The sequence below is a fragment of the Cyprinus carpio genome, chromosome B2 (assembly GCF_018340385.1).
Source record: "Cyprinus carpio isolate SPL01 chromosome B2, ASM1834038v1, whole genome shotgun sequence".
NCBI classification, from domain to species: Eukaryota; Metazoa; Chordata; class Actinopteri; order Cypriniformes; family Cyprinidae; genus Cyprinus; species Cyprinus carpio.
In genome coordinates this window covers 5,886,304-5,910,966 of record NC_056598.1, presented here as the reverse complement: position 1 = coordinate 5,910,966, position 24,663 = coordinate 5,886,304, and the positions used below count along the sequence as shown (strand labels likewise).

General features: G+C 38.8%; 1 protein-coding gene across 4 annotated transcripts; it reads left to right on the top strand.

Annotated features, from left to right (window-relative positions):
- The first annotated feature begins 38 nt into the window (after positions 1–38).
- On the top strand, positions 39–24,217 carry wdr33 (WD repeat domain 33). 4 transcript variants are annotated; one of them, XM_042717855.1, is made up of 23 exons: positions 39–249; positions 3,285–3,507; positions 3,589–3,657; positions 3,735–3,839; positions 3,965–4,060; positions 4,174–4,325; positions 5,828–5,925; positions 7,760–7,886; positions 8,062–8,216; positions 9,999–10,077; positions 10,215–10,325; positions 15,306–15,400; positions 15,488–15,574; positions 15,654–15,793; positions 18,528–18,680; positions 18,798–19,523; positions 19,630–19,693; positions 19,817–20,060; positions 20,168–20,239; positions 21,427–21,572; positions 21,661–21,765; positions 22,845–23,042; positions 23,129–24,217. In XM_042717855.1, exons 2-23 carry the CDS (start codon positions 3,304–3,306, stop codon positions 23,296–23,298), a joined length of 3,396 nt encoding a protein of 1,131 aa, XP_042573789.1. In that variant the 5' UTR covers positions 39–249; positions 3,285–3,303; the 3' UTR covers positions 23,299–24,217. The 4 variants fall into 4 exon arrangements, with proteins under 4 accessions (XP_042573789.1, XP_042573788.1, XP_042573786.1 ...); XM_042717854.1 differs by lacking the exon at positions 21,661–21,765 and having other exon boundaries at positions 19,820–20,060; XM_042717852.1 differs by lacking the exon at positions 21,661–21,765 and having other exon boundaries at positions 40–249.
- The last annotated feature ends 446 nt before the right edge of the window (positions 24,218–24,663 follow it).

The window sequence follows — 24,663 nt, the reverse complement described above, 5'->3', positions numbered from 1 at the left end:
AGTGAGTGACGCACTTCTCCCGCCGATGCGTCTGACGTCATGACGTCGTTTCGGAGTTCAAAGCAACGAGAAGAGCGGAAGCCTCGAGATGGAGGCATGGGGTTAATTAAACGCGGAAAATAGCGAATTAACGCGCACTCTGGAGACATTTGACATTTCATTTTCAGAAAAACATTACAATAGTCTCCACAAGGAAGAATCGTGTGTTAAATTTAGATTAATAGACTCAGTCAGCACTGGATATTTTGGGTGAGTTTCTCAAGTATTGACCGGGCGCCATTAAAACACGCTGTGCGGGAGACAGAAGAAATAACCACTCTCACAGCCAGCACACAGCTATCTTCTTCAGCTAACAAATTCTGCACTCAAATAAACACACTTATTTTAAGGAGATTATGTTCTTATTCTGGTATACAGTGAAAATGTGGACTCTTTGCCAGGGCCTGTTGTAACATCAGGTATTGTGTTAGCTTGCTAAAGGCTAACAGACCTCGAACTGAAGGGAGACATTTGTCGACCTCGAACAAGAAACTACAGGTATAAATTATGCATTATTCGCCAATTTAAGTTTTGTTTTAGCGTCTACATTTAAGAGATAAATGTTTTGAATAATGGAGTCGTGCCTTTTAGTTTTAGTAAGTTTGAAATTGAGCTCTGCGTTATTATGTGAGTGCGGTGTGTAACGCCACTTTAAAATACATTAAACAATTCCCATAAATGCTTTTCTGGCATTCACAACCCCCTCAATGTTACCCGAATAACGTTTTTATGTCGAACATTTCAAGTCGAGTCATATTGTATTTGCGAAAGTGCACAATTGCACAGGATGTGTGATATGCTTTCCATGAACGGCTTAAATTCAGTCCTTTTTCAGAAATGTAACAGCATCGACTTAACTCTCAAAATAGTTTAAATGAAACTGTATATACTGCATCTATGACAAATACACGTTTAGTCATACTGATAATAAAATGTTCTCACTTTTCGTCTTAAGTACTTTTTTTTTTTTTTAAATCCTTAACCTTAATTTTTATGATAGGTAAAAATTGATAGCCTGAATGCACTGTAAGTCGCTTTGGATAAAAGCGTCTGCTAAATGCATAAATTTAATTTATTTTAAATTTTAATTTAATTTAAATTTTAACCTTAGTGTTAATGGGGCTGATTACTTGTGTACAGAAGAACTGGGTATTGTTTTATTTTGCAGTTTTTAATCTCCTCCTCATCTCCCTTTTCTCTCCTTCCTCACAAATTAATCATTTGCATAAGCTTTAAAGGGGTTAGAGTACACTAGGAAAGTGCTTCCCAGCTGGTTTTGGTCCCAAATTTTACATTGAACCTGACAACATTGTTACACCAATAAATGTAGTCTAAATTTAAGTAGCAAATCAGGTAATAAGGCCTCTTAAGCTATTGACTATATTACCATATTTTACAGTGCAAGTAACAAAGTTGTTTGTATTTTAAGATAAATATGTTTTGAAAGTATACAGATCATATCAAATCATCACTATTGTTGCTTTTTGATTTTTTTTTTCCTCCTGAAGGGACAACAGCTATTCTTTCTCCTCATTAATGCACAACAGCTACTCTTTCAGTTGTGCAGTTTTGTTGCTCTATGATGTCTGATACACATACCCTCAAAAAAAAAAAAAAAAAAAATATATATATATATAGGTGTGTGTGTGTGTGTGTACACTTGAGTGCATGAATGTGTTTTCCTAGGCATCAGCAGCATCATTTACTCTTATAACACAGACTAGTTTGAACAGTTTGGTACACACACCTTACAGTGTATTTAACCCAAGTAAACTAATGAGTTGTATTTGTATCGAGAGAAGTAATCCATCTCTGAGATCTTATTTCTTATGAGTTAACAAGAAATTTTCCTTAGGAAGACAAAATGTTACAGAGTGCAATGTATATCTGCTTTTTAGGAGTTAAATTTCAATAATTGTTTGCCAACATTTGTATACTAATTATTGCACACTATGTGTTTTAATTGCATACTAATTACAACTAAAACATATTTACTTAAAATCACAGGGAAATTTATCATACCTGGTTCAATAACTAAAGTAACTATACAATAACTAGTGATTTTTAATTTAGTCTTTTGCTTTTACAATGAAATGTCCTATACATGGTGTTGAGCCTGTTAAGTGCATTTGGTACCATACAAACAATGAATTGAATCAGTCACTGATGTAATTCCATTTTTATGTGCAGGTTTTTTTTTTATTTTTTTTTTTTTTTTTTGGGAATGCAGTGGAGCTGGCACTTCACCTTTCAGACCATTTGACCATTTTTATCATAATGGTTTTAATTGGAGGATGTCTTTTAGTGAATGCATATTTTTAATATTTGAAAGAATGTCAACTTTTTTTTTTTTTTTGTAGCATTGTTATACTAGGTAAATTTATTTAGCTGTTAATGCTTAAAACTACATTAGACCCAAAGCTGGTTTAGATGCTACTCTATTTCAGTCATTTTGAAGGGCATGATAAAAGCATGACGCTTTTAAAGGCATTTTACGCTGTGGTTCCAGATGCTCAACATCAATAAAGATTTATGTAATTTCTTTGACGTACAATTATCCTGTTCATTAATCTGGAAAAAGCTTTTAAATTCACCTTAGGTTTGCTTTGATATTGCTTGCACCATGCCTCAGCTTGCATTTGGAGCAACTTTTTATGGAAACCAATGTATAATTGTGATAAAGAATTTCTTTGTAATGATTACAAAACCCTTTGTGGTCTGTCATCCATCTTCACTTAATTACTCTGTTTATTCCTCCTAAACACACTTTTCACATCCTGAAGAACTGTTTTGATTAACTACAATGTCTTTTTAATTTGATGCTTAAGTTATGCTCAGGTTCCCTTATGTAATGTAGTCAGTTTCTTGCACAGTAGAATTAGAGATGTTTCTTATTTACCAATAGAATATCTACTTTATTTATTTTATTTTTTGTTAATTTGTTGTTGCAAGCTAGTTTTGGATTCTGGGAACAAACTTATTAACCATAAAAGTTACGGGTTAAATGCGGCAATAATTCAAACCACTTAGTGTTGTTTTAATATTCCAAGTTGTTTGAAATATTGGCACATTTAACCTGTAAATATCCATTGCTGACTACACTAATTTGTTAATGTCTTTTGTGTTTCTTTGTCTTCTGTCTCTTTTTCTTGGCATCTGCAATTGGTTGTTTTGTGTTCATTTAATGTGAGTCAGTATAATAAACCCTAAACTCATAGTAAATTTATTTCTTCTCACATCCTCAGGTGTTACAAAACCATCACTATGGCAACAGATATTGGTTCACCTCCCCGGTTCTTCCATATGCCTCGGTTCCAGCACCAGGCACCTCGTCAGCTGTTCTACAAGAGGCCGGACTTTGCCCAGCAGCAGGCTATGCAGCAGCTCACTTTTGATGGCAAGCGCATGAGGAAAGCTGTGAACCGCAAAACCATTGATTACAATCCATCTGTCATCAGATATCTTGAGGTATAAGCCTTACCGAATGTAAAAGAGTGTGGCAGTGTAACATCTGGCAAATGTAACATCTGGCAAATTTCTCCAATTCAGAATCGATTGTGGCAACGAGATCATCGAGATTTCCGTGCTATTCAACCAGATGCAGGCTGCTACAATGATGTATGTTTTACTACTACTTTGCTTAGTTCTCATGTTTATTCTTCAAGTTCATATATTTCTCATACTTTTTTTTGCAGCTTGTTCCCCCAGTTGGTATGCTTAATAACCCTATGAATGCTGTTACAACAAAATTTGTCAGAACCTCCACCAACAAAGTCAAATGCCCTGTGTTTGTTGTTCGTGTAAGTGTTAACCTATTGATTTGATGCTTTGTGTTAAAATGAGTCATTTCGCTATATATCCGATATACAGCCTACTCCATTGGTTGTTCTAAACTTTTCCTTACCCTTTTCTTGCCACCTTATAGTGGACTCCTGAAGGCAGGCGACTTGTAACGGGTGCCTCCAGTGGGGAGTTTACTTTATGGAATGGCCTCACATTTAACTTCGAGACAATTCTTCAGGTAACCAGAGACCATATTTTAGATTTGTGGCACACCACCCTTACCTCACAACCTAAGAATCTTGCTAAAAGTGTCTTATCTAATTAGCCCTTTTTCTTTTTTTTTTCTCATAGGCTCATGATAGCCCTGTCAGGGCAATGACCTGGTCTCACAATGACATGTGGATGTTGACTGCCGACCATGGAGGATACGTGAAGTACTGGCAGTCCAACATGAATAACGTCAAGATGTTCCAGGCTCACAAGGAGGCGATTAGAGAGGCCAGGTCTATACACAATCTACCATTTTCTGTAGTTAACCCAAGCCTGTTACACCCCCTGCAGGGTCAGTGCTCTGCCTGTAGGGGGCTCTCCTCAGTGCTGTTAGTTCTGATATACTCTTCCGTGTGCTCAATGTTTATATCCTTTATTATTGACACTTTGTGTGTTGTTGCAACACTGCATTTATGTCACCTGTGGCTTTTGAGTGTACTCATCTTTTATAAACATAACTACTATGTACAGAAAAGGTGTATTTTTCGCACTTTTAAATAAAGTATTCCCAATTATTTATATTCTAAGGTGATGACATACAGTCTAGAATAAAAACAAATAAACAAACAAAAAACAACCGGTAAAAAAGACCCTCAGGGACTAAAGTGTTTGTTGGAAGGGTTTTTAGAGCCTCCACAGTGGAGGAGTTGGACACATGTCTTTGTACTGGTCTGTTTGTAGGAAATGTACACAACTCTTAAGTTTCAGTTCACAGTGGTTTACCAGTGAGACAGGAGCTGTGCTGCCCCTACTGGCCATCAAAGTCTCAGTCACTCTCCAATAAAAAACCTAACAAAAAATAAACATTTAAAAAAATAAATAAAACAATAAAAAACAACACAAATTTAATAAAAAACAAATCTATGGGTATAAATGCACATGGAAACATTTTCATCCACATTGAAATCCAGGTTTATAATTCATTGCCACTCCCTTTTATTTTGTTAACTCTGACACAATGCAGAGTACAAAACAAACCATCTAACACAATAAAAAATAAAATGCAATTTCTTCTACAATATTTTTTAAAACAAAAAAGGAAGCCACAAATTTAAAACCTGAGGTTATTAGATAATCAAAATGGCTCATGGGTTGAAGTAAAACAGAATGAAGAAAGGCTTTCGCTCACTTCAATGGTTTATTTCTGATTTTTCCTATGCTTTAAAAAAATTTAGTGCATAGAACATCTGAGCACTGTGGGTAATGTTTGTACTTTATGGTGGTCGGTGGATTGATACGTCTGCCTTATTTTTGTGTAGAAATGGCAAAATAATGGTGTGTGTTTAGAGGTCAAAAGATTAAGTTTGTGAACTGAGGCAGGCTCAGTTTTGACAAATGCTTGAACCAGCTTGTGTGCACTCTGGAAGGAAGAGCAGTCTGTGTAGGGATGACTGTATTTGAAACATGCATGATTACACTTATTAATTGAACTGAAGTAATTAATTACCTTTTATGTGCTCATTCTGTTTTCTGATGTTGTACAGCAAGGATCAGAATACAGAGAAATGTGCAGTCAGTGTTAAATGTCTTTAAATTCAGCTTGTGGTATTAAAGTTGCTTATGCATACAAGTAAGTTATGATCGGACTGTTCTGTAGACTGAGTTGTCTGCTAAGGAAATGAATGGTTCCTTGTCAGATCCACTCAAAGGGCCCCCACAGGGTGTAAGGTGTCCACCCCACAGAGAACTGCTATGTTATCCTTCTTTGTTGATTCTCTCCCTGCTGTGTCTTCAGTTTCTCTCCTACGGATAATAAATTTGCCACTTGCTCAGATGATGGAACTGTACGCATCTGGGACTTTCTCCGCTGTCATGAGGAAAGAATTCTGAGAGGTATGTTATATAAGATGTGGAGAAAATCACAAACACTTTCCTTGAAACAAAATTACACTGTCATTACACTGTCATCTGGGTTCACAAACAGAGTCTTCACATAACCTTTCACACACATCTGCAAACTTTACCATGGTCTGTCAGAATCAGTTTAGTGTTCCTTGATTTTTTTTTCTTTTCTTTTTTTAAATTTGTCATTTACATTTCACTTAAATAATATCAACAATTTGTTTAAATATTCATTAGACTTTGTTTTTGAGATTGTAACTAGTCTTTGCTGATCAAGCACTGAGCCTGGTTAAATCCTTTTGTAATATCTAATAATGATGAGGACTGTTCCCTGTATGTTGACAGTGTTTTGTACCTTTTTAAGGAATGCATGTTCTTTCTGTTGATTTTTCAAATATATATTAAAAACCCCTTCTAAATATTTCTGCACACTTATAGTATTATATTTACTAAACATGCCTGAGTTAATATTGTAGGGCACTATTGCTGTAGTATTACAGCCAAGCAATCTGAAAAAAATTTTTTTTTGCATAGATATCTTTTCTATAATGCAATGAAAATGAGTTATTGGTGCATAGATATCTTTTCTCAAATAAATCATTTGTTTTATAACCTGACCTGTACCATGTAGAAATTCAACACAGATGCATCAGATCTAGTGATGAGCAATGAAGATCAATAATTAAAATATTTCAAAATCATCACAAATAAACAAAAATAATTTGCCATAATTAAAATATTTGCAATTTATTGCAATGCAATGAAGATGAGGTATTGATCTTTTTCAGTATCATCAACATGTATAACGTAAAACCTGACCTGTACCATTAAAAAAAAATCTACCTTAAATGCACAGACATAATCACATGATAATAAACTTATTTCAAATAAATCTGTATAATAAAACTGTCTAAAAAATACATTACCTCAAAACCTTTTTATCGTTATTCTATTCAATAACAATAACAGTCTTATGTCAGATTTAATGTTTAAGTTTGTGTGTGTGTTTTCAAGACAAAGTAAGTGCATTTCAAACTCAATTAAGGAAGGCACAATATTGTTGTTTTGACAGTTAAAAGTGTTCAGATTTAGGACAATAATCAAAGAAACACAACATTGTGTGAAAAGTTGAAAAGCGCAAGTTTTACACATTGTAAGACCTTTCACATTAAATGAAATGTTTCTCCACGTGTTAGTGTCCAAATGGTACTTGTCTTTCAGCAAATTAAACATGCTTTTTATAGTTATTTTCAAAAAATGTATCAAACTAACTTCAAACATAACACAACACACTCATTAAAAAGCAAATGCGCAAGTGTTCATTTATCTCAGTCAAATAAAAAATTACCTTTTCCTCATGTTTGAGCAAATGCGCAAGTGTTCATTTATCTCAGTCAAATAAAAAACGCTAATACCCAGACATTAATAATAAGTCTCGTACTCCCTTAATTGTTTTTGTGACATCAGTTGCACAAAATGCCCTTTAATATAATGCTGCCTTTATTAGCTAGTCAAAGTGTCACTCCTCAAGTTCTATATATATATATATAATAATGATTTTCCTGATTCAGTGGCATGTGACTCAATACGAAATGGAGTTTAACCCAATATAATTTTTGTTCTTGCTGTTATTTAGCTTGTCTTTGCTCATAGAATTGTAATCAAATATAATATCATACCAAAGATCCACATAAAAAGGAAAAAAAAAATATCAAAAAATAACTCTAATAAACTTAGCACCCTGAAAAAGGAAAAAAAAATGTGTGCAAATACATAATGTTTCTTTTTTATTTTGACACGCTCATTCAAATTTATGTGTTTCCAGGTCACGGAGCAGATGTGAAGTGTGTCGATTGGCATCCCACAAAGGGCTTGGTGGTTTCTGGCAGCAAAGACAGCCAGCAACCTATCAAATTTTGGGACCCAAAGACTGGACAAAGTTTGGCAACACTGTAAGTTAGCAGACGTAAAACACAAAAATATTGTGCCCATGCCCGAATGGGTTGTTAACAGATGAGGTAAGCCATTTGACAACAAAAATGTTGTTGCATTGCTTAAGTTTGAGTACTTAATCAAGAAAGAGAAATTAAGAAGGGCTATTAATTTTATGTCTTGTTTTGTCCTTAGACATGCGCATAAAAACACAGTCATGGAGGTGAAGTGGAACCTTAATGGCAACTGGCTGTTGACGGCATCACGTGACCATTTATGTAAACTGTTTGACATTCGCAACCTCAAAGAGGAGCTGCAGGTTTTTAGAGGACATAAGAAAGAAGCCACAGGTATAATCCTAATGAGAATGTGTTGGTTAATATCACCATAGAGTGCCTTTGAACCCTCACAATACTCAAAACTTTTGGTTTTAATTTTCCATTCACTTTGTCATATCATAAATAGAAGACACTCAAGTACCATAGTACCATATTTGCTGAGTTCCATATAACATATATGGGGGAGTCGTGGCCTAATGGTTAGAGAGTTTGACTCCTAACCCTAAGGTTGTGGGTTCGAGTCTCGGGCCGGCAGTACCTCGACTGAGGTGCCCTTGAGCAAGGTACCGAACCCCCAACTGCTTCCCAGGCGCTGCAGCATAAATGCCTGCCTACTGCTCCGGGTGTGTGTTCACGGTGTGTGTGTGTTCACTGCTGTGTGTGTGCACTTTGGATGGGTTAAATGCAGAGCACGAATTCTGAGTATGGGTCACCATACTGTATGTCACGTCACTTTCACCTTTTTTTAATATATATAACTGTTAAATACGTTTTCATTGCAAAATTAAGATGCAAATTATATTTTCCCAAAGGTATGATGTCCCTTTCCTAAACAGGGTTATTAAAAAAATATAATAATAATAATAAATTATATAATCACCCCCCCCCCCCTTAATTTTAGTTTTATAGCAAAATTAACTACAAATGAATGCTATGTCCACCCTGTCATGTGTCATGTATGTGTCATGAGTCTTGGCATTAACATGCGATCACTGTGATCCGATCCGAAGATAAGTGTAGGAGTCTCACTAGTCTCCACACGGGTGTTCTCCATCTTTTTTTCTGACAGTTCGCGAAAGAGGGGGCGGCGTTTTGTGTGATGTCAACCTGTGAATGCAGACACAATGGCTGGATTGCGTTTACATTACACTGAGATCCGATCACAATGCGTCCCTGACTACCTCTTGACCAGGACATGCTGATCGGATAACATTCCGATCAGAAGTGCGTTTACACTTGTCTTTTCAATGTGTATGTGGACAACATCCAGAGGTCGCATGTTAATGCCAAGTGTAAACGCAGCCTAATTGGCCGACAGGGTGGACATTTTGAGCTTCAGTTAGTATATTAGCTTACAACAAACTGTGACTAGCTAAATATTTAGTCTGGTTGTTGAAGAGAATTTGGTATATTTTGAAAATACTGTATTCGAATCACTTCTGGCATATTTTATACTAACAGGGTGGACATGTTAAGCTTTGGCAAAGCAAGTAAGCAAACTCATATGAAGAAAATTTGTCAATTGAGAAGTCACCAACTTACTCACCTCAGCCGTTGAAATTCTTGTCACTGAAGAGACAAAAAAAAATCTGTTCTCCTGATGTCACTAAATGGGATGGTCTTTTCTTAAAGGGCCGGATTCCCCAATACGACAGGGTGGACAACTATTCAAGGGACATGGACATTTTTATTAAATAAAAATATAGTTTTTATTACCATGTGATCAATACACTCAAATTGAGTAATCTCTTATTTAACAAAATATTAATAGGATATTTTCAAATTTATTGAGCAGTGCATGGGACATGGCAAAATAACATGTATCCTCTTACACAAAACTAAAAAAAATCTAGAAAATGTATCAAACGCAATGTAATGCTTTTGTTATGAATATAAAAAACTTAGCCTAATATAACACACCCTTTCATAGTCATTCTTATGTAAAATTATTTATTTATGTAGAGGACACCAAAAGGCACCCTACAGAAACATTGACCCATGAATTAGTCTCTTGCAAGTGTGTTGTATACTTTAACGTTGTATGCATATACATTATCTCTCTTTTGGTTGCAGCTGTAGCTTGGCACCCAGTTCATGAAGGCTTGTTTGCCAGTGGAGGCTCTGATGGATCACTGCTTTTTTGGCATGCAGGGTAAGCACAGTTCAGATCTCTGATCTCTTTGTACTGTTTAACCATATATGGTAGCATTAGTCAAAAAGTAATAATCTGTGGAGTAATTTTAAATTGTGTGTAATTTGACTGCTGAAGTTGTTGAAATATTTTGCTAGTGTGGAGAAAGAGGTGGGAGGAATGGAGATGGCTCATGAAGGAATGATCTGGAGTTTAGCCTGGCATCCACTGGGCCACATTTTGTGTTCTGGGTCTAATGACCATACCAGGTAAGTGTGTGTCAAAAAACATGCATGTTTCTGTTATGGCTGGGCGATATATCGAATATTAGCGATAATATTGGAATCATTTTGACGACGATGTAAAATTTGAAAATATCGTGAATATCGAATATTTCTAATTCAAGCATACTTTCCCAAAATAATGTGCAGAACGTCCAAAAGTGGAACATGTTACTGCGGACTGCTCTGCTACTCGAGCTCTCATGAGTGCGGTTGCCAGATATCAGGAGTTTAAATCCCCGTATCAGAGCTTTGCTGTTACATAGATTAATTTTCTTCCTGGTGTTTTGCTTATTTTAAGCAATCTGGCAACCATGCACATTCTAACACACGTTCCTCATTGCAGTCATGAGATCTCAACTGTATTGTTTGCGATTGTGGTCGCTGTATAAATGCCCTTACTCAATCACTGTTGTGTGAATAGAGAAACATAGGTTATGGCAATGTAGAATTACTATTAGGTATTTCACTGTAATAATATTTTTCATTTGTTTTTACCAGTTTTCATAATATAGACAGAAAGAGTGTATAAATCTTTGGTATTAATAAATATATATATAAGAAATACCTATGTACTTCGGCAAATAGCTCCCCATCTGAGAGGGGTTTTAGTGCTAGTGGGAACATAGTTTTATGTCATGTTTTAAGCTTTTCTTAAACCAGAGACAGTAGACAGACTTGTGTTCTTAGCTAAAAACTTGTAAAAAAAAAAAAATATTCCCAGTTTAAGTATTTCAATTGCAGTGTAAATTGTGAAAAAAAGTTGTCAGAATGGACTTTCTGTACTTGTTTTGCACTACTTACTGTAAAACATGTATAACATGTAAAACTATGTATACAAACTTAAATAGTAAAGGCCATTCGTTTTGAGGCAATGTTCCCAGCAGCAGAGAACAAGCGCTCTGAGGGTGTTGATGTTGCTGGGATCCCCAAGAAAGACTTTGCCAGCTGTGCCAAGGTTGGATATCTTGCTTGATTTATTCTCCACCATGGTAGTGGATTCTCCTTCTTGGAAATAGGCTGTTCACCAAAATACTCCAAGACCTCCCTCTGCACCGCTCTGCTCATCTGCTCATCCTCTCCTTCATCCTCTGATGTTATCTACCTGTAGTGTGTGTAGCTGATGTGGTGGCAGTGGCTTCCTCTACCCTTACATGTTTCTGTTTTGAGTCCTTTCTGGCAGCTAGTGCCATTGATTGAATACTAGTTTGGACCTTCAACACCTCTTCAGCAGGCAAGAACTTCAGTTTTCTAAACCTGGGGTCCAAAGCAGCAGCCAGAAGGACAGGTTTGGGAGCATCAGGTAGAAATTCATACAGCCCTTGCCACCTCTCTGTGATCTGCTCTGCAGCAGAAACCTGAAATGCCTTCACTGGTGCAGTTTCAGGTTCTGCAGTCAGTGTGCACTTTTTAAGGTTTTGGACCGGCTGTGGAAGGGCAGAGAGGGTGACATACTGTTCTCCACTAAGAAACTCTGTAGCTCCTTCAAATGGCCCAAGGACCTGTGTCAACTCCTCACTGATGTGCCACTGCTCTGGCTTTAGATCCAGGTAGTGGTGTTTACCTCTCGGATTGACTGCTGGATCGGAGAGAGCTGAAGTCACAGGCCATCGCTGTTCCAGGAGTCTTGATAACATGTGATGCGTACTCTTCCACCGAGTACTGACATCCTGTATCAACATTAGTGGTGGCTTTCCCATCTGCTGTTGTTTTTCTTTGAGCTTAGTGCAGGTCAGTTCACTCTTTTTGAAGTGTTCCACTAGGCACCTAGCAGAACCCACACAACCAGCAATTGTTTTCAGGGTTTTTCCTGGGTCAAAATTGGTCTTCGGTGGTGGCTGACCAACATGGTCATCCACACACAGCAAAGAGTACCCTAGTACCCACATGATCCGCAAGCCCAATATTGACAATAAATGTTAAATTTAAAATAAATACAAAGAAACAGTTTGTGATTTTTTTTTTTTTCTTGTCCTATTTATTCATGAAAAAACAATCACTGTCAGGCTAGATAGTAAAAGAAAGTGATTACAACTTATTTTACATGTAAACGTCATCGATTCCAAAGTATATTTGAAATGTCAAAGGTATCACAATTTATCTATTTACAAATTATGCAATTATCAGACACAGATATTACCTGTCACTCTCACTGTCATCTTTTATTGCCCTCTTTGCAAAAAAAGCTGTGATTTTTCCACCACTGGCTTTCATAGTTTTGAAAGATAAAATCCTTTTTTGATAGACTTGATAATTATTTTAGTATAATCATATCAATTAAAAAGTTGCATTAAAAACGTAGCGTTAAAAGGTGTAATAGTGTAATTTTTTACCATATAAAATCTAATACAATTAGCAGCTAGCTAGCAACAGCTTGCTTTGTGCTTTGATCGTTTCATCTCACTCCAGTCTAACTTTAAACTAAATGATTTTATAGGTAATTTACTACACATTGGCAGAGGCCTATACATACTGTGGATTATTAAGGCAAATTTTTACTAAACACTATTGCTAAATGGGGTAAGCACACTTACTTTCTCATTTCAGATGTGTATGTTCTTCTAAGAAGTAATGATTTGTTATACACCGATTCAGACACTGCCGGGCAGACCGATTGCGATAACCATTCATTATAATGAATCGGCTCAAAGGAGTCATTAGGTTGCGAATCAGACTTTAGCGGACGTATTGTGTGGGAATCCTGGTGGTTAGGACATCGCAAAAGATTTGTCAACACACACACACTCACAAAACACTTCATAACTGGATAGATTTTTTTTTTTTTTTGCGTTTATTTAAAGTTATGTCAGCTGCATGTGCGGAATGCTTGTCACACGTTGTAAGAGAAGATAAGGCAACTTTTTTTTGACTGCAGTTCACACCCAGCGGTAATTTAGGAAAAATATTCTCCGAATGCACCACGTGAAACATTGATTTGGTCTTCCGACCTTTAGGATCAGTTGATTTTGATGCGAGGGCGAGAGCAAAGACAGAACTGAAGACGGAGAGTGCGTGCGCGGGGGAGGGGCGCTGTGCTCGTTCTCTCCGTCACTCCGTCTGTAGCCTGCTTCACTCACAAATCACAATTTTACATCAAATAAGGCTTTGGCGGGACAAAAAAATCGTTTTGGCGGCCGCCAAAAAATTTTCAATTTAGGAAAAACTCTGGTTTTGTTTTTGAGTGTGCTCTGCACAACTACATTTAAAGTATGCCCTGCACATCTCACAGAAGCCCACCCATGCCTCTCTCTAAGAATTCTTGCTGCTGCCACCACATTGACCCCATTGTCATGGACAACTGCCTTTACCTTTTCAAGTGGAATCTCAAATTTGGCAGTTGTCTCCTCTAGCCAGTCTGCAATGTTGGCTGCAGTGTGTCTCTCTTCTAGTGGCATTGTGGTTAGGGAGAGGGACTTCATCTCCCAATCTTCCCCCAAGAAGTGGCATGTCACCCCCAGGTAGGCCTCTGTTGCCACATTGGTCCAAATGTCTGTTGTCAGGCACACTCAAACACACTCTGTTTGCTTTAGGACAGCTTTCAATTTCTCTGTGATGTCTCTGTGTTTCTTCTCCATCAGTTGTGTGAAATGTTCTTGATGGCAGGTTGTATTTAGGATTGAAAGTTGAGATCATGTCTCTAAATCCCTTGTCCTCCACCATGGACAGTGGCCTCAAATCGGTCACGAGCATGTTCAAAATGCTCTCTGTAAAAATTGCAGCCTCTTGAACAGTGCATGACTGAGCTGGGCGAACAAAGCTGTCCATACTCCATTGTGAAGTGCTGAGAGGGAGAAAAAGAGGAAAAGCAATTTAATTTATTAATATGCACAACAGGTTTCATGCTGTAATCTAGCCCTGACATCAAAGTAAATATCTGTTTTATGTAGATTTCTACACCTGCAGCATTTACCATTAAGCTACTAACAAATAATATATCATTTCTGGGGTGAGCCTATTTGCTATGGTAACCTAGCAACCTGTGTTTGTGTGTGCATGCGTGATGTGCGAGAGGAAGAGTGACGCCCCATTGCAGTTTGGTACGGCAGAAATGCATACATTTATTTTCAATAGAAAGCTGCATTTGGCTTGCATCACTTGCACTGCGGTGCATTTTAGGTGAAGCATCTGTTCGAAAAATTGCGTCACAACATCACGTCCCGGTGTATACAGTGAATGCATGCTGAAATTATTGTTGCGTGGCTACATAAAAGTTTAAGCATATGTGATGCATTGCCGCGATTGGTCTGACTGGCGTGTGAGAGAGACGAGGGTGCATGCGTGTGTGTGAAGGGGTTCTTTTTTTTAGGCTATACTCTCTTGCAATTGCACGTGAATACGTTTACTAAGAAACATCAAAGCTAAACATCATATCTAGTCAAACCGCATCACGACATCGCTACAAATACAGTATGGGATTAAAATCAGCGAACATCAATGTATAGGCTTAGGCTACTTTACCTTGTTTCAGCGACACTTGGTGAAACAGCATGGAGTGGATGTTTTCGGTTCAGATGCTGAATCATTGAAGTCGTACTGCTGTGGAATGCCAGGTCTACTTTGCAGTAGACACATTGCACCTTGTTCTCTTCTTTAAGAATGTAATGATCCCAAACTTTAGACATTCTCTGCCATTTATGGACATCTTTACTCTCCGCCATCGCGCCAACTAAATTCAAAATGTATCACGCGCTATGGTGTGCTTCCTGAACATTGAACAACGGTCCGTGTGAATCAGATCCCTGCACGTATAGTGCGTGTCACAGGAATTTAACGAGGCTTCGAGGCAGAGTTTTTGCCAAAAAAAAATTATGCTATTGAACACACTCCTTTTATTTATAGCTAAATTTTTATACACAAATGTTTCATGCAGTAAAGTAAATGGGCAAAACAAATAAATTCATGATTGTGAACCTAAAATGCTCTAGTTTTCATAGACTCTAGCTCATTTCTCTGTGATTACTTCCTCAGCAAATTTTGGACAAGGAATCGGCCGGGGGATAAGATGCGGGACAGATACAATCTGAACTTGTTGCCTGGAATGTCAGAAGATGGAGTGGAGTATGGTTAGTATTCCTTGACCTCATGCACTTTAAAATCCCTATAGAGGATTTACATATGAATTCATAATGATTTATTTTGGGTAATTCTAGATGATATAGAGACCAATAGTGTTGCAGCAATTCCTGGCATGGGGATCCCAGAACAGATGAAAGCTGCCATGGAACAAGAACAAACTGGTTAAAACACTAATACATCAGTCAATATTTATTGAAGTTAAATTGGTTGGTTATCTATAATTGGTAGTTATGTGCTCAGGCAAAGAGATGATGGCAGAGCCAGAGATGAGCATCCCAGGGCTGGACTGGGGAATGGAAGAGGTCATGCTGAAGGACCAAAAAAAGCCCCCGACTAAAAAGGTTCCTTATGCAAAGCCAATTCCAGCTCAGTTTCAACAGGTCAGTATGATCATCTAATACATATGTTTTGGTAGCACTGCCAGCAGGGCTTGACATTAACACCCGCCAAATGTGGGTGGATTTCAGCAGTGGTTAGTAATATGGTCACTCCCACTGGCCACTCTGTAGGGTTGAATTTTGTGTAGTATGCAGTAACAGAGCTCGACATTAAGGCCTAATCCCAATTCTATTTTATACCACTTTACCTACGACTTGCCCTTCCCTTTGTCCCTAGAAACAGTGTGTCAGGTGGTAGGGGTGAAAATATTCCCCTAAGAATTGAAAGTGACATACAGCCAAGTATGGTGACCCATACTCAGAATTCGTGCTCTGCATTTAACCCATCCAAGTGTGCACACACAGCAGTGAACACACACACACGCCCAGAGCAGGAGATATAACGTTATATGTCGTCTATCTCCTACAATAAACACACCTATACTGGAGTGCTGTTGTGCATTAGAGCCTTACCGTTCTATATTAATGCACTGCTTACTGACACACACACACACACATCGGAGATCGCGCAACTCTCACATCCAGTAGCAAAGAAACTTATCAACGCTGCCCCATGACATTTATTCATAACAATTTAAATAGTGAATCACAACATTATATTTTCCAGCAACGAGAGGACAAAATCGCTGTTTTAAAGTAAACTCACTCATTGTAAAGAGAGATGCACAGAAGCACGTACATGCAACTTTCATCTCTCTCTCTAGTTGGCAATATTTGAGAAAAACTTTTAGCGAATTGTAATTATTGGGGGGACGCAATTGGAACAGCAGCGTTTTTGTGGTTACACAAAGCAGCGCTGTGCATATTAGCACTACTTTATTCCTAGCCAAGATGTAAAGAAAATGCCATGTAAACTTTTCAGAATCAGTCAGTTCCCTTCAGAAACACATCCATATAAAATTCAATATTTAGGATTTTCTTCCTGTATTTTGCGCATTGTGAAAAGAGCTGCTCTGCCTGCTACAATATTTTCTACTCTTTTTGTCTGTCTTCAGCGTCACCGACCTCTGTAAATGGCTGTTTACAGACTAAATATAATAATAACGTAATATTTCCATACAAATGACATTTTGAAAAAAATTATTGTGATGCGGTTTAAGTTCCAGCACGGAACAGAGAGTCTAAAATAAAATAAAAAAACATGGTCAATCGGTGTATCTCTACTACACTGTAGGCTATAAATGAAATCTAGATTAATTATTGTGCACGCGCTGTATACACAGTACACGGCATGCAAGTACTGAATGGAGTTGTCTTTAGCTCCTTGCTAGAATGCTTTTAAATTGCTTAATTTTTTTAATTAGCAAGGCTTAAAAACATGCAAGTGATAATCTTTTTGTGACTACGCGGCAGTGGCCGATCGGGCCAGTGACAAATCTGTCAACTGTCCAGAGCATCTTTAGCACTATAAGGGCCATCCTCTATATGGAGAAGCAATCAGAACAGAAGTAAAAAAATGACAGGGCTCGTTTCCCAAAGCAACTACGGTCGCAAGTAACTTAATGTCGTTATAGTTCAATGTAATTTAACAACCACAGTTTGCTAACAATGCTTTTGGGAAACACACCCCAGATATATCCAGTTTAATGTGAACCATTCACACTGGTTTTGTTAAACAAAATGATTCATTTAAAAGATTGAATCAAAATAATCATCTGTTCACGAATCGGATCATGAACTCGCATTACCGCAACAAAGATTATCTATTCTTGAACATTTCGAATGAATAAAGACTGCAAGTTCATCTGTAAAGCACACAGAGCTATCTTTTGACTTTATAAACTTTTATTTCACGCATGATTTCTATGGATCTGTTAACTGAATGCAAAGTGTGAATTCTAGAAGAATTCGTTGTCATTTTTCAATTAAATGCTTAGAAATATTAAACGTGATCACAATTAAAAACATTGTACGTTAGGCCTATTAATTGTAATGATTTAATTTCCATTATTAAAGCAACAAATAAATTGTATAGCTAGAGAAAGCAAGCAAAGAATACAGTATCAACGGAGCTTTTTGAAACTGAATCAGTTAAACCATTGAGTCGCAAAATGGTTGATTGTTTTGAATCGCTCCAATCGATTGTGTATCGCGAATCATTTGATTTAGATTGGGAATTCTGAGTGAAATCGCGGGATGTTTTTAAAATAAAATAATTCCGCAGAGGCAGGGATGCATAAACCAGAGTGGGGGGAATATATATATATATACCCACACCCACACACACACACACACGTACATATACATTCATGCTACATTTCAGCATCATTAAGCTGTCGGTGTAAATGCATCTAAATGCCACTTCAGCTGCTTCTGTTTCTTCTGCAGTGGAACTATCATTTTTACTATTGGTAACAGCCCTGTCTTATTATATTAAATAAAATTATTATTATGTAAAAGTTGGAAATGAAAGATGACGTGCATTTAATACATATAGGGAAATTTGCTTTAAATAGGCAAAAAATTACCTGGAAATCATTTTTAAATAAATTATAGTATGCCGTAATCAGTATTTAGTCATATAAAACATAATTTCCCAACAACAAAATTGTGGGTAGTGAAAATGCTGAGTGGCTAGTAAATTTGGAAAACTGCTAGCCACAGTGGCTGCTGAGCAAAAAAGTTAATGTCAAGCTCTGACTGTCAGACAGGTTTTGGTCTTAATAGTTATAATTTGGCTAGATGTGTGTTCCTCACTTTTTGATTTACTCATTAGGCCTGGGCAGAGAATAAGGTTCCAGCGATGCCTCCTGGAGAGGTTCCAAAGGAAAGGAAGGATGAGAAGACAGTAGATGGCAAAAAGAAGACGCAAGCAGAGATTGAGCAGGAAATGGCTGCCCTGCAGTATACAAACCCAAAGTTGCTTGAGGTCTGCAAATATGATGACATATACAACTTTAGCATTGTGCTGTAAAACTGTGAATAACACTGTATTATCCATATACACTGGCTTATTTATTAATAAAGGAATTGCTTTTGTCCATAGCAACTGAAGATTGAGCGAATGGCACAGTTACAAGAGCAGGGAATGCCTCCCCCTGCTGGACAGTCAGGGCCAATGCCACCCTTTTCAGGGCAGGGTGGTCCCATACCCCCTACAACACAAGGCTTCCCTCAGTCCATGCCTCCACAACAAATGCCGCACAACATGCCTCCAATGGGACCAGGTGGAATGCCTGGTCCTTTCATACCGCCAGGCCAGATGGGTCCCATGCGCCAGGGTCTCCCTCCTCAGGGCATGATGGGTCCAGACATGCACGGACCTCCACGTCATCCAGGCACTCACAGGAACATGGGACCCCAGGGTCCTCCTGGTATGCTATCTGGCCCCAGAGGCATGCAAGGACCTCCCCTAACAGGAATGCCCCCAGGTTCTGGTGGACCTCCAGCTGGTATGATGGGACCACCACCACGTGGACAAGGGCCACCTCAGGGAGGTATGATGCATCAGGACATGAGGGGGCCTGTGCCTCATGGAAACATGATGGGCCCTCAGGGACCCATGCCAGGGAGTATGATGGGACCTCCACCCAGGACGCATGGTAATTTGCAGGGCATGGGAAATATGCATGGAATGGGGCCTCCTCCAGGGGGTATGCATGGACCACCAAACAACATGCAAGGGCCACCAGGAAACATGCAGGGCCCTCCACCATATATGCAAGGCAAACCACCACACATGGGTGAAGGAAACCGTGGACAGTTCAACCAGGTGAAGAAACAGTTAGGATAAACACTTCCACGAATGTTTAGGATAAAAAGAACTGAATAAAAGTCAGGGTAGATTCTGTTGCTGAAATGTTATGCATGTCTTCCAGGGACATAATCCTGGGCCTCAATCAATGATTCATGGAATAGGACAGCAGGGTCCTAACGGAAAAGGTAATACTCAGTGAACAACCTCTTGTGTGAAGAAAAGTTATTCATATGCAAAACAATTCAATCAAGACTAGTATGTGAAAGTTAATAGTGACTTGTTCATGTTTCCCTTTCTGTTTGTGTCAGGAGATGGTCCTCGAGGACCACCTAACCACCACATGGGACCCCCACCGGAGCGACAAGGCCCTGGTCAGGGCTCAGATGGAGGCCAGTACTGGGGTGATGATGGAGGTTATCAAGAGGGCTGGAGAAGAGGCCCTGGAGGTCCTGGGCAAGAATACTCTGTAGGTCACAGAGGAATCTCTGGAGGCCCATGGGAGGGCCAGGAAAGGTTTCACTCGCATGATGGAGAGTACATGGGACATGACCGGTATGTTTCATTCAACACAATGTAAACCTATAAAGCTGATTTTGTTAAATTGCCAGAGTCCTGTGGATTAGAATCTGAAATTTGTGCCTTGTGACACATCTTTACAGGTATGATGGGTATGAGGACTCTAGTGAAGAGTTTGACCAGAGGCAGAGACGGTCATCACATGGAGATGACTCGTAAGTGTTACATGCCACCTGAGATGCAATCCACAATTAGCTTAACTGTGTATTGACAGAAAGAAAAAATAACTACTTTTCAAAAAGATTCTTAAGAACACTAGAAACGTAAGTATAGGGTATGCTTCTGGCTGTTATATCTTGTGCAAAGTTGAATGTTGCACAGGTATACTCTTCTAATCATGAGCCTGTATAGACATGTTCAACATAGTCACACTATGACTGCTTTGTGATAAGTTACCTGTCCCAGTAGAAGATGATGCATCGTTGTCATCTTTGTATTCAACTCACTTTTGACACAAACGTGTGCAGAAAGCAGATACGTAATGACCTCCCTGAGTCCTTTCTCTCACTTTTATTAGCATATTCCATCTTCTTAAACTGGTTCTTAAAAGCAAACTTGAGTGTTGCCACCTAGTTGACCCACTAATTCAGAATTTCCAACAAAAGAAAATTTACTTGATACAAGAATTGTGTTAAACCTTTATAAACATGCAAACCTTTATAGGAAGAATTGTTGATCAGCTTTGACCAGAATTTTCAACTGATTGATTATTACTTGACTAGGGCTGCATTTGCGATAATATCATGATATGAAAAAAGGTGATTTTTCAATCACAGAGGCTGCGATTACACTCGGTCACGTGACACGTGAGAGTAAAAAGGTGTGTTCGACTGGACTTGAAGTTCGATCGGTGTATGACATCAAAGTACGGCGAGAGAGAGCATAAGGAGACATCTGCTCTCTTATAGCTCTCACAGTACTTTGATGACACGCACAGATCGGTCTAATCAGCGCTGCTTCAAGTCAAATACATCTAAGCAGTCTTCAGAGGAAGCATCAAGTTGGCACACTACAGTGTTGCCAAGTCCACAGTTTGGGGAACCCATAAATAAAACGTGTATTATACTACCTGGAATACCAGTGGACCCCCCTCGAAATGTGATTAGTCTATACCAATGATTTGCTCAAAATTCCAAACTATAGGCTGCAATTTTCCCCTGACGCAACACGCGGAAATATTTGGAAGCACATATAATATGAACGTACTTCAAAACGGCACATTGAAATTACTCAAGCATTAAATCACAGTTTGCAATATTGGTGAAAAAAATCGCAATTAGATTATTTTCCAAAATCGTTCAGCCCTATACATGACATTTATTGTCTGGCTCTGAATGTGTAGATACAGGAGGGGTGGCCCAAGAGGCCGTGGTGGAATGGGCGGCTACCAAGACGAGTATGGTGGAGATGAAAGCTTTGATTCTCAAGAAGACATTGGCCAAGTTTGGGGAGGAAGAGGAAGAACACGTGGTGGGCCGCCAAGAGGAGGTAAAACCTTTTCTATTCACCTGTCCATCAGCCCACCTTGCGTCCATTAAAACTGAGGTGTCAGGTTTGAACAAGACATCTTTCTTAGGTGGTGTAGGAAGAAAGGGGCTTCTCCCAACTCCTGATGTTTATCCCTGTCGCTTTGAAGGAGGAAGAAACCTCTGGGAGGGCTGGGAGGGAGGGCAGGATTCAGGTAGAAGCACATGAAGGGGATACCAATAAATGTTTGTGTTGTTGCAGTGCAGTTAGACATGCTTGATCTAATTCCTATTCCTTCACTGAGGCCATAAAGCTGAGTGCGCACTACATGATTTTAGCCCACATTTTACAGTGACAGACAATTTTTGAGATCTGCAACAACAATAGAAAGATCAAAGCCAAAGTGGAAAACAAGCTTGTTAGGTATGAGCATTCCAACATGTTCTATGACTTTACCTCTGAAACAAAAGCAATGTAGAGAATAGTGGCAAGAAATGACCAATGAGAAGGTGACAGGAAACCATGGAATTTCTGTTTAAAACATGAAGTAATTCATTCAATTTTTTTAGAACATTAAGTATTATTAGTAAAATGAAATGTTGATGATAACAGAATATAGTTTGTGGGCATCCTTTAACCTAACTTAGATTTCTTTATGAAGATTAGAAAGCATTTGTGGCCCATGTCTGTCTTAATCATTGTATTGCTCCATTTTAATTTCTGTCATTTTAGCTTCATTTATCCGCACAAATTAAAACTTAAAACAAATGAGCCTAAGACTGCTATTGTGGCAGCCACTTAAATAGATTGTCACTTTTTTGGATGTTTTCATGACAAAATGTTTTACACACTACATATTAAGGATCTGATTTATTTGTAAATTGGAGTGTACATTGTCAACACTTGATATAGTGCACTGTTGTCAAACCGATGTCCTGGAGGGCCACAGCCCTGCAGTTTAGATTCAGCCCTAATTAAATGCCCCTGATCTAGCTAATCAAATCCTTCTGGCTTATTTGAAAACTATATGGTTTGTTGGAGCAGGGTTGGAACTAAATTCTGCAGGGCTGCAGCCCTCCAGGAACTGAATTTGAAGCCCCTGACATTGTGTGTCCACCTGTGCTTCATCAAGACAACGAATGTTGTATAATATTAAGAGTAAAGCAGTTTGGCTATTGTTTTTTTCCTTAGTCGTGTAGCGTACACTTAGCATAAGTGTTATGTAAAAGTGTTGCATAGTTCAAGCTTAACATCAAGGATCCAAAACAAATGCTGGTGTGTATGTGTGTTCAGGTCATGAGAGTTATCGGGATGGTCAGCGGCCAGACCACAATATGCATGACAGTCCTTCTCAAGCCAGTAGAGAGCGTTCCTCCTCTCTACAGGGCATGGATATGGCCTCGCTGCCACCACGCAAACGGCCATGGCATGACGGACCAGGCACTGGTGACATGGACTCCCCTGGTGCAGGGCCTGATGATAGAGGAGCAGGTGAGTGATGGATAAATGACAATGATTTGTTTTAATGTAAAACACATAAGACATTCTGCATACTAAAATTATCTAACACACCATAGGTCGACCATCACCAAGAGACGAAGGTGGGTTTGGACCTCCATCACGGGGAGGAAGAGGAGGTTGGGGCCGTGGTGGACCGCCAAATCCAGGTGGTCCTGGTCCTAATGTGGGTCTAAATACCAGGCGAGGGGCTCCACGTGGTGTTATGAGGGGAGGTCGTGGACGGTAGAAATAGTCACACCTGCTTTGCTGGGCACAATGGGGTAAAACTGACTACAGTGAAGACGGTGTAAACAAAGAACCACACATGGCTACAATACCAGCTTCCTTGAGGGTCTGAACAATTATGCAGGCTTGGACAGATGTCTGGAAGCACTTCAGTAAAATCAGCATGGAACCCTGATTGGAGGCTAAGGTTAAGCTTGTTCTCTATCATATATTGAATGGAAGTTATCCAGGGCCAGATGTTTTGGCTTACGGTGCCATTGCTACCTGCTTGGTGTACACATGGTACATGGTGTTTATTCTAACCTTACATCAGCACTGAAAATATTAACTGATGTAAGAGGGGGCTCATCGTGGTGCAGTGAGGAACACCTTTTGTAATGGACTAATTGTGGTCCAGGAAATTTTATTTGAGATGCATGGTACGACTCTGTAAAATCTAAACAGACATCACTTCCCTGCACTGAGCAACTGACCTGTTTTGATTCACTTGGACAGTGGCAGCTGAATTTGTACCAGAACCTGCACCCCTTCTTTTTTTTCTTTTTTGGCTTTAATGCTTCTGATGTATAAAATACGTTTTGTGTACCATTGAATTCCTCAGTCAGATTCTGTCATCCAGCAAATGCAAGTCAATCTAGGTAAGGGCCAATGTTGCAACTGTTATTATCTTGTGGACTATGTCTATTACTAGAGAAAAGTGGACTCTTGAATGTTTCATTCCCCCAGTGTCTCAGCGCTGTTTATTTAATTTCATTTTTATGTAAAATAATGGATATAATCTGTCTGTAACCTTACCAGGCTACTTTGAGTGACAAAGTTGCAGACTTTGTTTCTGTATGTACAGTTTGTCACAAAATGTGTCATATTGTTTTGTCCTTTTTTGTATGAAACCATAATAGACTGTGCAAAATTTATGTAAACTCTCTCTGCCCTTGTCATTTCTTTTTCACCCACTCCTAAGTGGTTTTTCTGACACTGATGACAATTCTTGAAGGCAGCAGTGTCGGTCCTGATTCTGAAGATCTACCTTTCTTTTCTGCATTCCTCTAGAAGTGTGGTCACACAAGCCTGAGATTCTCTTTTGCTAACGTCTTCTCATTGTGAATTTGCAGGCAGTTCACAACATTGACATTTTTATAAGCAGTGGAACTCAATACTGTTAACTCACATTTCCAGTCTCCGACAATTGCATGTGTATGACTGGTCAGTGGAGTGAAAAGTCAGTTGTGACTGCCCTTTAGTTCCAGCCCTGTCATAACACACATTTTTAATTTCCTAACTTGATTGATTCAAGAGTGCTGTTTAGAGTTGGATCTAAACTTGGCAGGAAGGAAGGTCACAGGGAGAACACAGCAGCCCTGCTTTA

What these genes read in the sequence shown, in the direction of transcription:
- wdr33 (XM_042717855.1), top strand. Translation starts at nt 3,304, where the DNA reads ATGGCAACAGATATTGGTTCACCTCCCCGGTTCTTCCATATGCCTCGG. An exon ending in ACCGTGGACAGTTCAACCAG is followed by an intron (nt 19,524 to 19,629) that starts GTGAAGAAACAG and finishes CATGTCTTCCAG; the next exon opens with GGACATAATCCTGGGCCTCA. An exon ending in GAGTACATGGGACATGACCG is followed by an intron (nt 20,061 to 20,167) that starts GTATGTTTCATT and finishes ACATCTTTACAG; the next exon opens with GTATGATGGGTATGAGGACT.